General features: G+C 47.8%; 4 protein-coding genes across 4 annotated transcripts; 1 reads left to right on the top strand and 3 right to left on the bottom strand.

Moving 5' to 3' along the window:
• Positions 1-1,507: 1,507 nt before the first annotated feature.
• Positions 1,508-2,844, bottom strand: Aspvir_007504 (uncharacterized protein; the record flags this gene model as incomplete). Its single annotated transcript, XM_043270686.1, has 4 exons — positions 1,508-1,832; positions 1,902-1,997; positions 2,053-2,435; positions 2,515-2,844. The coding sequence occupies 4 exons, from the start codon at positions 2,842-2,844 to the stop codon at positions 1,508-1,510; spliced, it is 1,134 nt and encodes a 377-aa protein (XP_043126621.1).
• Positions 2,845-4,812: 1,968 nt separating this feature from the next.
• On the bottom strand, positions 4,813-5,155 carry Aspvir_007503 (uncharacterized protein; the record flags this gene model as incomplete). The annotated part of the gene is made up of 2 exons (XM_043270685.1): positions 4,813-4,907; positions 4,981-5,155. The coding sequence occupies 2 exons, from the start codon at positions 5,153-5,155 to the stop codon at positions 4,813-4,815; spliced, it is 270 nt and encodes an 89-aa protein (XP_043126620.1).
• Positions 5,156-7,094: 1,939 nt separating this feature from the next.
• Aspvir_007502 (uncharacterized protein) lies at positions 7,095-7,829 on the top strand (the record flags this gene model as incomplete). The annotated part of the gene is made up of 1 exon (XM_043270684.1): positions 7,095-7,829. The coding sequence occupies one exon, from the start codon at positions 7,095-7,097 to the stop codon at positions 7,827-7,829; it is 735 nt and encodes a 244-aa protein (XP_043126619.1).
• A 909-nt stretch (positions 7,830-8,738) lies between these two features.
• Positions 8,739-11,612, bottom strand: Aspvir_007501 (uncharacterized protein; the record flags this gene model as incomplete). Its single annotated transcript, XM_043270683.1, has 10 exons — positions 8,739-9,113; positions 9,169-9,502; positions 9,548-9,590; positions 9,640-10,117; positions 10,162-10,247; positions 10,295-10,855; positions 10,903-11,068; positions 11,121-11,165; positions 11,205-11,414; positions 11,475-11,612. The coding sequence occupies 10 exons, from the start codon at positions 11,610-11,612 to the stop codon at positions 8,739-8,741; spliced, it is 2,436 nt and encodes an 811-aa protein (XP_043126618.1).
• Between the last annotated feature and the right edge of the window lie 628 nt (positions 11,613-12,240).

The raw sequence follows: 12,240 nt of genomic DNA, 5'->3' as shown, positions 1-12,240 counted from the left end.
GGAAGAGGCAATGCAGCGAGTGGAAGATTCTTTCACTCGGGGGAAATTGGGATGGAAAAGATACAGGTGATGATCCCCACCAGGCTTCTGTACTTAGTACTGTACTTGGCTAGATAGTACCTCAACATGCAAGGCACCATAGCCTGAGCATACTAGTCTACTCTCTGCTAATCATCGTTCAGCACCGGACTAGTAGGTAAGCTAGATACTGTATCACCGATAGGCTGCCGTATCAGCCACCCCTGACACTCGTAGGCATCCATCCACAACTGTTCCCACCCCATTGTATCCAACTATGAAAGGACGCTGACCCAGGGTTCTGCCAAGAACCCTGAAAGAAGAGGGTATGCAATAGGTCGCTTTTTAAAATCTCACCAGGCTAGCCAGATGACTCCTTTTCTAGATTAAGATCTAATTCTTGACCCAGAAGCTGTATCTCGGAGGGATTAATGGCTTACTAAGGTCTATACGATCGAGGACCGTATAGGACTGTAGAGAGGACTAGAAAATGGACCGCGAAAAGACGCCACTGTCGAAAATCCACTGTCCACGCCCAGTAAAGACAAGAATACTCTTCTCATCGTAGAATTTGTAGTGTAAGAGAGTGATTTCTACATTTAGAAGTGAAGAAAGAATATTAGCTATCTATGTCAATTTTTAATACGAAAAAGTGATATTGAGAAGTTTAACAAAATTGACTTGGTGAAAAAAAGTATAATGGTAAACATCACTACAAATTTATTTTATATATTTTTGGGAGTGATAATCTGAACTCTGGCAAGTTGATATAGTTTTTAATAACTATAGTGGACAGGTTCCAGCTAACATGGAAAAAGACCCGAGCCCGGCGGTCCCCGTCCCTGACCTAAACGTTTGGACCAAAGACCGGACCCTGCCGAGGCCTAGTTGATATTGATCCTTCTTTCTCATTTACAAGGGAGCTAGTGCTAGCCATTTATTGTGCCAACTATTTATTGTCAGCTTTGACTTTTAGTTTTTATATTATACACACATCCATGCCAAGATGATGCTTGGTGGAGCCTAAGTCTTTCTACCAAACTCTGTTTTGGGGTCAATGAATTAGGCATTATCCTAGAGCTCAAGCATTCTATAGCTGATCTTACAATCTCATAATGCTTACAGGATCATACACCTGGATTAGGCGGTCAGTACTGGAAGCCTTAAGGGGGAGATTCATAACTAAAGACTCTTCTGCAAATGGATTCTGTGGATATGCAATTACCGCATTCAACATCAAGGTCAGGGAGGCACTAGTGAGCCGCGCGATGCGGCCTTCCTCGTTTCTTATATATAAAATGAGTCTTGGAAGCGTTTGACTTACACCAGTTACAGCCGTTCGTAATCAGTCTGATGTTACTTTCAGAAAGGGACAGCAAAATGTTGTCAAACAGAGGACGAGTGAGAAATTTGGTATCAAGCCGATTATTGATCCGGTGAAGTAAATGGCCTTGGCTTAAGTCACAGAGGGGGAAATTCCATTTGCTATTCAGGCCCTCCTATAGTCCGTCTGCACATGGACAGTCTTCATGATCCCTAGAGGAATGCTGTCCTTATCTGGAGCTAACAGAGCTGCTGCACTGACATGTGCCTCACTCTTGGCATCCATAGGGTAATAGTTGTCCTGCCTTCCACCATCTTCGCTGGGGAGAGGCCGTCCCTTTGACCCCGACATATTCTGGCTAGGCCATCTGGAACCTGATCTGGGCAAAGATGGCCCAGACTGGGACCTTCCCTGGCCCCGAATGAATTTCACAAAGCCTGGCAACATTGGAATGGCGCCGGAGAGAATGACAGTACAGATCTCGCCAATTCTGAGGTGATGGTTCTATGGTTAGCGAACATTTATTTGTATACGTAAAGGAATAACTGATGCCACTCACGCCCATAACCCAATAGGGGCAATTCCCCAGGTGAAATCTTCGGTTCGTGTCAGGTAGACTCCATACACTAGTCGGCACGTGCTCGATACGCAGGCTCTGGTCATTTGTCAGCTCAGTCAATACTAAACCGAACAAGACGTGCGGATCATACAAGATGCCTGTCCCAAATACGACGCTCAGAATCACTTTACTCCTGGGAGGAAGCTGAAGCCGCATAATAACCACCAAAGGGAGCAACAACATGGTTAAATCTGAAAGCACATTCAGAGTTGAGGAAGCAATGAGGATGCCAGTGGATGAGACGCATTGTCCCGGCAGCTTAGGGTTCCAGAGCTTCTCGCGGGGGACGCAGGCAAAAGCAAAGCTCACCATCAGGGCAAGATAGCATGGGACGTTTGTCCACAGAAGGATCTCATGCAACCAGTACAGCTTCCCCCTTTTGTTGACCACAAACAGCCGCCTCATTTGCAAAAGCATCGCAACCTTGGCACCTAGGATGACCGGGCAGTATATGATTTCAATGATATTCGCCAGCTGCAAGTCAAGCGATCAACGGTCAGTGTGAAGCTTGTAAGAAATGTAAAGAACATAAAGCACTTTGATGCTCACAGACCTCAATGACCTTCTGTAGATGGGCTACGGATACGTTCCACTGGTGGACTCCCTGTCCCAGGTGAACTGCATGTATCATCAACCCTGTGAAGACGTAGAATCCGATTTGAGACAGTATCAGAATGTATTCCTCCAGTTGCATGAGTCGCATCACTCGGGCTTTTATGAAGACCCGCAGGAGAACAGCGGCTGTTGACAGACCCAGACCCAGGCCAGCCGTGGTGTACATGTAGTGTCGGAGAGAGTAAGGGTCCTCGAGATTGCTGACCTGTCCCGGAGGGGGCTGGAGGGCCGGGACAGTATTCAAATCGATGTTCGCCTCTTCAGCCATGCTTTGCCGTTAGAGCTCCCTTGATACTGCAGGTAGTATTGTTCCAAGTACATTTACTGTAGGAGGAGTGTGACAACGATTTCTTGAGAAGACACTAGTCAAGATAGAATTGGGCAATTGGTCATTTTGTACTCCATTGGATCATGTTTCCCCTTAAAGGTTGGATCCTCAACAACTCGAGTGGCGTATGGTAAACCACGGTTGAGCTCGAATCCGGGGACAGTCAGAGATCCGAGCCAGCACTAATGAAACTAAGTAGTGGATCCCCAATAACGGAACGTGCTAAATCGCCATTGCATTTGTTCATATAAGAATCACCATAGAAGCATTTTCCTTTCCTTTTTCCTTATCCAAAGCAAGCTCTATGTGGACTGTATCTCTGTCCAGAGTATTTCTTGGGAGACAAGCATTCACCCAAGCAGGAAGCCAAAAATTATGGTGCCAAAGTAGGAAGTTTTCACAATGATCGGCATGCAGCGGGGGCAGCAGAACAAGGCGTAGGTTGAATACGAGGTGTTTCAATGTTAACCAAGTACTTCAGTGGCCGGAAGGAACCGACAGACTCTAGCTCTCCCCACACAAAGTTTAAGGTAGGGAATGAGTTGCTTTGCATGTGCTGGATTCAACCAAGCTTGTCAATTATTTAATACAAATTACTAAATTTTTTAAAGTTTGGTTTAATGCACATCACACTGGGTCCAAGGCTACTCCAGACCAGCCCCTTACTCTTGCGTCTCAAGTTGCCATAATGGAAGCCCACTAGCTCATCTGCATCCTTGGCTGTAGAAGGAAGGCTCAGAACGAAGCTATAAAATTCTTGTATTTCATATTCGTCTCCAGATGTATGGGCCTTCATAATACCTTGTGTTAGGTCGCATACCTACTGAACGATCATCGTATGATCTCCTTCCTCATCTTGCTTAGTGTTCTTCATTCATTCAACTTTAGTTTAATCGTTGGCCATCAGTCTCATCGGTGCTACAACACTAAGGATAAGACTGGAGATTTGCCTCATCGGCCCAAGCACCATACGGGCTATTTTTGACTGAGAATCCTCGAGCAATTACGCTATTATACCTCAAGGAAAGAACCCTGTCATATCATTACTGGAGATTACCGCCAAAACCTCCCCCCGGTCAAAGGGCGGGCGAGGAAAGCCAAAGGTACATGTGCCCCTGTCCGCCAGCAATGAGCCCCGGCCTGGCAGTATCTGCGCTCCCTCAGCCTTGAGCAGCCATCTCTTCGCGGTGCTGAGGACCAGTATCTGCCAGTTTGCACCCATTCCCTGACAGGGAAGTTAAGGTCTGCTCGCCTCCAATCGTCATTTACTCATGTAATGGACAACAAGATAGATAGACCTAGGATATCGGAACCTGCCATTGTCATCAGCTGCCATGCACAGTAAATGCATTCAGAATGAATGCTGCCTTGCTTACTAGTGTGTACTGTACATAATCAACTATCCAAGCTAATAGTTAGAGTGCCTTATCTTTAAGGCAAGCAGGAATGTACCTCTATTAGCAGCCCTAACTTAGTAGATCCATCAACCATCCATTGTTTATCATCAAAAACCCCAATACACAAAGCAGTAAGCATCAACTCATTGAACTTAACAATACTGTAGTAACTCTGCGCAGTAAGCAGAGGAAGGAGGGGACTTAGATAAGTACTCAATGGTTAGCAGGTTAATGGGTCACTACTTATCTCATTCACAGTAAGTCCTAAAAAGACCTTGTAGTGCAATGTACCCAGAGACTGCCGGCCCTATGTGGAATGATCATTAGGCCGGCAATTTACGTACAGAAAAGTAATAAAGGCCTGTGCGGAGATTACGCACCCCACCCCCGGAACACTCAGCCAGCCTATGTCCTTCAAAAGAAACGAGAAAAGAGACGCTGCAGCGTGGACGAGCCCGGAGGAGGAATAACAACCTGCAACACCAGAGCGGCAGCAGGTTTAAAGCAAGCTTTACACTCGCAATTGCATCGCGCAATTCACGGGGGCGGGTGCGGGGCGGAGCCCGCAAGACAGCACCAACCTGGTTGCTCTTCGGACTCCGGTACCTGTACAAACTGTCAGCGGAATCCGCAAAAGGAAAATCGTATTCAACACAACTCTGGGTACAATCCGACGTACCTTCCGGCAAGCACTTTGCCCTCAGACCACGAGACACAGGCCCGCTGTTCTCGTCCATTGGCGGCAAAGCGACGATGGCACTGATACCGAGGGTCCCTCGGCTTCTTCGAAGGGGATTGTGGCATGGAATGCTGCGATCCAGGATTAGCACATGATTCTCTGCCTGGTATGACATGATCAATGAGTCAAAAGGACCGTCGCCGCTCTTGTGGGCTCTTCAGTAACCGTACCGTCGGACTCGGAAGTCGTTTGTTGAACGGACGCTGCATCTGCGGGTGCTATTTGCTGGCCGTGACCATGGCACGTGCCGGTTCTCCCTTTTAGGACAACCAGGGCAAGAGCATTGACGATACTTCACGCTTGTACCATCGGAATGACAGTGAGCTTTATTTGGACGAGACTCCCACCATTTACATTATATACAGCTCTTCATCCTGTTATTCTTTGACCCTATTGACTTCTCCTATTCTCTGATATCTGTAATATAGGCGTAATCCAAGCAATACTGTCTAACAGCTCCCTTCACCAAGCTACATTGCGGCTTGCCCCGTTCTGCTTGCAGTAATACCCCAACTCATCTCCCCCGATGTGCTGTCCCGCGGTCTGGCAATAAAACAAGATGTCCTGGTCGCTCTTGAGTGTACAGTCCGGGCATTTATCCCATTGTTCATCTCCCGTGTTGCGGTTCTTATATGCCGCGCATGCCTTTTCAGTTGCTTGTTTGTCATAAACAGTCTATCCGTTGTTAGTTGAATTACCCTGGACAATCAAAAGAGACTGGGATGCAGCGTACCACACCCTTGGCAGGATTGTCAACACAGATACCAGTGTAGTGTAAGTCCGCGACAACACTTCTAGCTGTTAGTATGCCTCCCTCACAAAGGACATGGCGCAACTGACCTAGCGGCTAGGGTAGCAACAACGAGAGAGATAGGGACCTTCATGGTTGACCGGTAGATCAAACAAGAAAAGCTTGTGAAGAAGTGTATAGACTGAGAATGTGTATTGACTTCTATGACTTCCATTCCTCAGCAAAGTCGGCAGGTACTTAAAGGCCAGCGGAGAGAATCAGGAGCATCAACAGTGCGCACAATCCTCGACAAAGTCCTCATTAACCTCATGAATCATGATGGTAAGTCGCGTGAATTGATGAGCCCGAAGATTCCCCGTACGGCTTCAGCAGCACTCACACAATTTCGCCTAGACGTTTAATAATGGAGACTAATGGTATGATAGAACCTTGGCCGATAGGACGTGACATAGCACTTCATCCTTTATCCAATAAGTATCGAAGAAGACAATGCATGGTAGAGGCCTGCAGCCTGGTATCTGTTTCACTCTCCGACAGGTAGTGGCTTGGTCCCGGTCCTGCGGTCCTTGGCCGTTGAACGGGATGAACCAATCTCTCGAGTCCATCATCCTATCGGAATCAAACGGCCCCATACAACAGGACGACCCCATGGCCCCCATGTGTGATCGACAACGGAGCTACACTAAAATGAATGACAAATGACGGTTCCCGTGGCTGTGTTTCGGCGTGAAGCCGCGGGTCTCTCTCATCACTCTTGGCGAATGCCGCAAATCGCATGTTTGGATGTCATAGGGTCGCACTGAGGTCGGAACTCGCTCGTCAATAAAGTTCCGACAAGTTCTATTCTCCTCTCGTTGGCAAAGATCTGCGGCCCGCGGCGGGTCCACAGACGATATTTTAGACGGCGGAACTCAAAAGGGATCGCCCTGTGTTCATGGCGAGTCATTGTTGGCCAATCTGTTCGCCCAAGGCGAGCCTTTATGAGTATTAAGGGTAAGGATTTGATCCTTCGGCCTTAATACGTCTCAAACGTTCAGTGTCGTCGGTCATTTTTCGGGGAATTCCTCTATCTTGACCATGATAGTCCTGACTCGTGTATAACTCCGAATATCGATTCACTGTGCGATACACAGTATTTATAGGGGATCTGGGTGTACATGAACTGGGACACAGATCTATTAGCATGGCTCATATCTGAGATCACAATCCTCGGCTTCGTGCTATATGAGCTGGTTCTTCCTTCTATCTTTTACACATTCTGTCTTTACATCTTCATCCTAAGTCTGCAAGGTTAACTTTTAAGATGCATAAAATAAATCTCTCTTTCGTGCTCTTCACAGCCTTGTACGCCAGTAGCGCTCTCGCTGCGGCTCTTCCCACCGATCATGTCGACACCGACAAGGCGATCCTGCTTCTCGCCGATGCGACTACCAAAACCATCGAGAAAACGGACCTCGCCTGTCACCTCAATGGCATCTTGCTCGAGACTCCCAGCGACAACGTCCCGCGGTCCCTCAATTCTGCCAACTTCAACGGCCTGCAGAAGCGGGGAGATCCCCAAATAATCATCCCGCTGCCCGATCAGGAATTCCTCGGCTGGGACATTCCCATGTCCACCATCATCCACGCCAACCAAGCTGACGCAACCGTCGCCATGGCAGCAGGCCAATCGATCGCGAACAGCATCTCAGTCGGAACTTCCTTCACTGCGACTGTCGAGAACTTCCTCCAAGTCGGCGTGACCACGACTTACCAAAACACAACAACCAGCACCCTCACTGGCACCGTGACCATGACCATCCCGAAGAACAAATGGGGGGCGATAGTGAGCAATCCTCTGACGCACCGCAGAAGAGGTTATGTCTTCACTGGCTCGCCTGGCAGCGGACAGTTTGAGTACTACCAGGCAGATTCATTTACCAACGCGACTTATACCTATAATGATGCAACACTGAACTGGGTGAAGGGCGTGGTGACGACTTGTCTGAGTGATACTTATCCAGTCAAGCGCTGCGTCGGAGAGGGTGGACTCAACTAAGCTCTCTGTTAGTTTGCAACGCTAGGGGTAGGGGTAGGAGACTTGTGATCGAGATCGAGGGTAGCTGTCGAGTCAGGGCGATGTGTTAGCTTTCGGTATGGGATTGAATGTTGATTTTCTCACACCTGTGATGTTAGTCGTTAGTCTGAATAACTGACATATATATGTTTGTATGTACGCTTTTAAGTTGGACATATGACCGATATGTCTAAATTGGCCGAAGAAGATGTCATCCGTTGTTGCACAAACTAATATATCTCTGAAGACCCATTATATGGTTGTGATATCCAGGGCGTGCCACCATTTTCACACGTAGGTATAGATGGTTGTTTCAGAGCACCTCACGAGGAATGGACATATTTATATATTACCGGTTGAACTTTCTCTATATTTGAAAGCCCTAGTGCCTATTATGTATTGATCAGAAAATCAGAGTCCTATTTGGTTAACCTCTTTGATTAGCTATGCATTATACATATGTACATTGCCACTTGTAAGTGATGATGCTTCCAGTCAAACATCGGACTGCCACTCAGATTTTTTGACCGTCTAGCCGTGGGTGACTCAGGTGCTAATGCTCCAAGTCATCACCACCGGCCCCATCAAACCGTACTTCTGATACGGCGTACTAGCATACAGCGGCTGTACCTCTCCCGCTATTGACCCAGCGATCTTAGTTTGGTTTGCAGCTGTCTTGTTCCGATTGAATAATGGAGTTGTCACTTCCACTACAAGTTTATATGTCTGATTAGGACTGATGTACGGGGATATGTCAATGACTGGGTTGACCGGGTCAATTGGAGGACGCCTTCGTCCTCTGATGTAAACATGAGCAGTGTGAATGATTAGACCTAGTGATAGCTTGCCCTGTATGTGAGGGCCATTTGGTATGGTGAAGCCCATTGAGTATCAACCAATGCCTCCCACGTTGGTCAAAACAGGAGAGATAGCGCTCCATGGTCTGAGGGCGATGTTGGAGAAGTTGTGCGATGTGATGGCTGTTTGGGCTTGAGAACGGCGGCGTGGAGCGTGAAACTCTTCGACCGACAGGTCCCAACGTGTCAGGTTAGCTATGCTGTATCGCCTTGATGTACTGCTGCTTGCGAGCATGGTCAAGTTTGTAGGATCACTACTGCCGCTCTTCTCGAGACTTATAATGCTCGTCTCATTTGGCGCGAACTGTAGAGAAACCGTGATTACAGTGGACTTCTCTCGCCGATCATCTTTTTCTCCCCAGTCCAAGCATTGAGATGGTGCGGCGTTCTCGCTCCGTTGTCTTGGATGCTGATTTGGCATGAGGTGGAGATGATCTGATCGTTATACAGAAAGACAAATCTACCTCGTCTTCGGGCCTGGACCGCTTCACCACGCGCAGTGTACCGGTAGTACAGTTTGGCAAAACATCTGGCGTGACTCCTACCTTACTCAGGGCACCAGGGAGATCTGCAAGTGAGGAGACAAACTGGACGGATGGCAAGTTTTGTATCTTATGCCACCCGCCCTCCACAATTTGACCGGCCTGAGTATTTGATGTCACCTGCGGTAGGCCACCAACAAATACCACGGGTAGTCCCTTTTGAGCAAACTCTACCACTCGTGCCGCCACATCTTCCCGAACAAGATTGAAGGTAGATATGTTAAATGTGGACGAGGCAAAAACCAGGGCCTTGTAGCTTGGTCCGTCCGGAGCAAGGACTTTTGCTTGAACACTGACCTACAGTGGAATGAGGTTATTGGGCGCAATGTAATTATGAGTGTAGCCTGTTAATCAATGTTAGCTCCAGCTTGGAACCTATTAATGAGAGCCTACTAGCAGTAGTTATATTGTTCAAAGGAAGCAGGTCTATAGCATTCCACAGGGTCTTATATAGATATAGCGCTAAATCAATCTGTGGACAGCCCTGCTGCAATATAAATTGATTCCACAAGATATAATTCAGGTAGTCCTTCATATGAATCCAAGCAGGTTGGATTTGATTCCACATCTCGGTGTACGCAAAGCCGAAGGTCGTATACCCAGGCCATGTCGTATTGGGATAATTGCCAGAATAGGTGTACCCGTGCAGGACGACCATGTTGACACCCCCGGACCAGGCTCGTTTGATGGAGTATAGAAGCTCTGGTATTGTGAGCATATAGGCCGGCTTGTTCACTGCCCCCATTTCATTCAAGACGACGTTGCGACTACTGATATGAGCGGGCCCACTGAATTGGCGATATGCGTCGACGTTATCACTAAAGCCTAGCGACTCACATTCTGGCGCATCGGAGAGAGGGATATCACCCAACTGAACGGGTCAGAGCCATCTCAGTGTGAGTAAAGGAGACGTACCATTTCAAGTGGCAGGTTATTGCTGGCTGACTCGAATACTGGATCCCAATTCCGTGCGTCCACTGACTGAAATGGGCAATGTAGTCCTGATTTCCGGCATTCAGTGTCCGACGATAATCCGCATCACACGCACTGTCCTTCTGATTTCCAAGCGTGTACATCTCATTGTACGATGGCACGATCGCATTCCAGTTATTCTGCTGCTTGAAAAGAGCTGGAAGACATGGGAGAGCGCTGTACCCGCGGTCCTGCTCAAACATGGTTAATAGACTCGGCGTCCAGTATAACGACGAGAGCATCTCCATGCTGTCCTCCCACGCTACAAAGTCACCAGTGGTGTTTTCATGAAGAACAAAGGAGCTCACAGTACCATACTGTCCCACTTCTTGCAGAAAAGTCAAGGTTTGTTCGTCACTCAAAATATGCTGATCCCAAAAATCGGTGATCAATCGCGCTCCCATGGCATCAAAATGGTCGACAATCCAAGAACCATTACCAATAATAACAGTGGTCGCATCGCGACCGCCTGTGCAGCTGCGTTGGTTGGTATGCTTGACCCAGAAGCTGAAGACACGCCAGGTTGAATTGCCCAACAGTGCTGTCCAGTCTAGTAGACCATCCTTCACCTTGGCGGACAGATCAACAAACAAGAGCAGGTCCAGCGCTACAATTTTGGTACTGCCGCTCAAAGTGACTGCGCAGGGTTAGATAACGGGAGAATATTATCTACATGGTGTTTACTGTTAAGCACTTGGTACGCAATGACAGCAGTCAGGTTAGGGGTGCCGAAATCCTTCAGAGGATGCATAAATGACAAGCCCGATTGCATCAGGGATGACAATTCGGCTGGCGGCGGAACTGTGGAAGAATAACATTGACCGGCGTGGACAGATGTGTTTCCCAGCAGCTTGACTTGACAGTTATCATGTGGCCCATCCTTGGAATGAAGAAATACTTACTAGTTGGACAGCTAACCCCGGTGTCCCTGGAACCACAGGCACACCCTATCCTTAGTTTACACCTACCATAAAGTCCATACAGACCTTACTTTCCTTCAAGCCATTCAGAGCAGCCTGGAACAGATCGTTGAAAGCAGGTGTGCCGAACCCGTATACATTCCAGTCTGTGGGCGGTGTAGCGTTCATGCCCTGTGCTGTCGGAAGGCCATACAAGTAGAAGGGCAACAGTTCGATGCCACCGCCCCCAGCTTCAGCGATACGGGCGATATCCTCTCGGACGACGTCGGCGGGACACTTGCATCAGGTAGCCTGCCTCTCCTCAGTACCTCACATTCCGATGGTAGTGAGAAACACACCAATAGCGGAACTTGGGACGGTAGATGACATCCGGGTTAACAAAGCAGAGTCGACGTCAGAGGCAGATACTGCTATGGTTGCAAGGAGCGTATACAACGCTACCGCGCTGCTTTGTGCGACATGTAAGGCTCTCATGTTAGTTGAGTCTCAGTTCTTGCGGACTGGTAGAAGACCATCTTCAATCACAATCTGGGCTCCGTCTTCTCGTGATTTAAAGAGCTACAGGTTATTTATGGCCACAAGAGAGATGTAACCCCTCTTATCTCGGCATTAATTATCACGAAATGCGGGCGTTTCTGGGATCGACAGCTGGACTTGAATGAAATTGCGGGGAAGTAGCCAGTTAGGGCTTCTGCCCTCCCACATCCCTAAGCCAAGTCTTTTCGGGCTTCATTCACCAATACCTAGCCATCACAGCTGATCATTCCATAGCCTATAACTGATCATGGCTCAGCTCATGCATCTGAACAAGCTTGCTTTTTAATATCCCAGCATGATGAGACCTAGCATGTACAAAGTAGTGATTTACTACTTGGTCACATAAATGAAGCTTTCTATTGGAATAAGGCCATCCCCTGTGGCTTAGCTTCATCTATTCATTATCATAGTCCACTTTTATCAACATCCAGCAAAGAAGAATAATTTGATCCTGAGAGGTCATGTGCCAGTGGAGCCTCAGGTCTGGTTCTCAGAAGTTCTTTGTCCCGTGTTTTTCAGAATTAGTATTGTTGTTATGATCAACACTATTAAAGATCTAAGCTAA

This window comes from Aspergillus viridinutans (genome assembly GCF_018404265.1).
Source record: "Aspergillus viridinutans IFM 47045 DNA, scaffold_5, whole genome shotgun sequence".
Lineage (NCBI taxonomy): Eukaryota > Fungi > Ascomycota > Eurotiomycetes > Eurotiales > Aspergillaceae > Aspergillus > Aspergillus viridinutans.
Note: the sequence above shows the minus strand (reverse complement) of the source record. Positions and strands in the feature narration are given on the sequence as shown.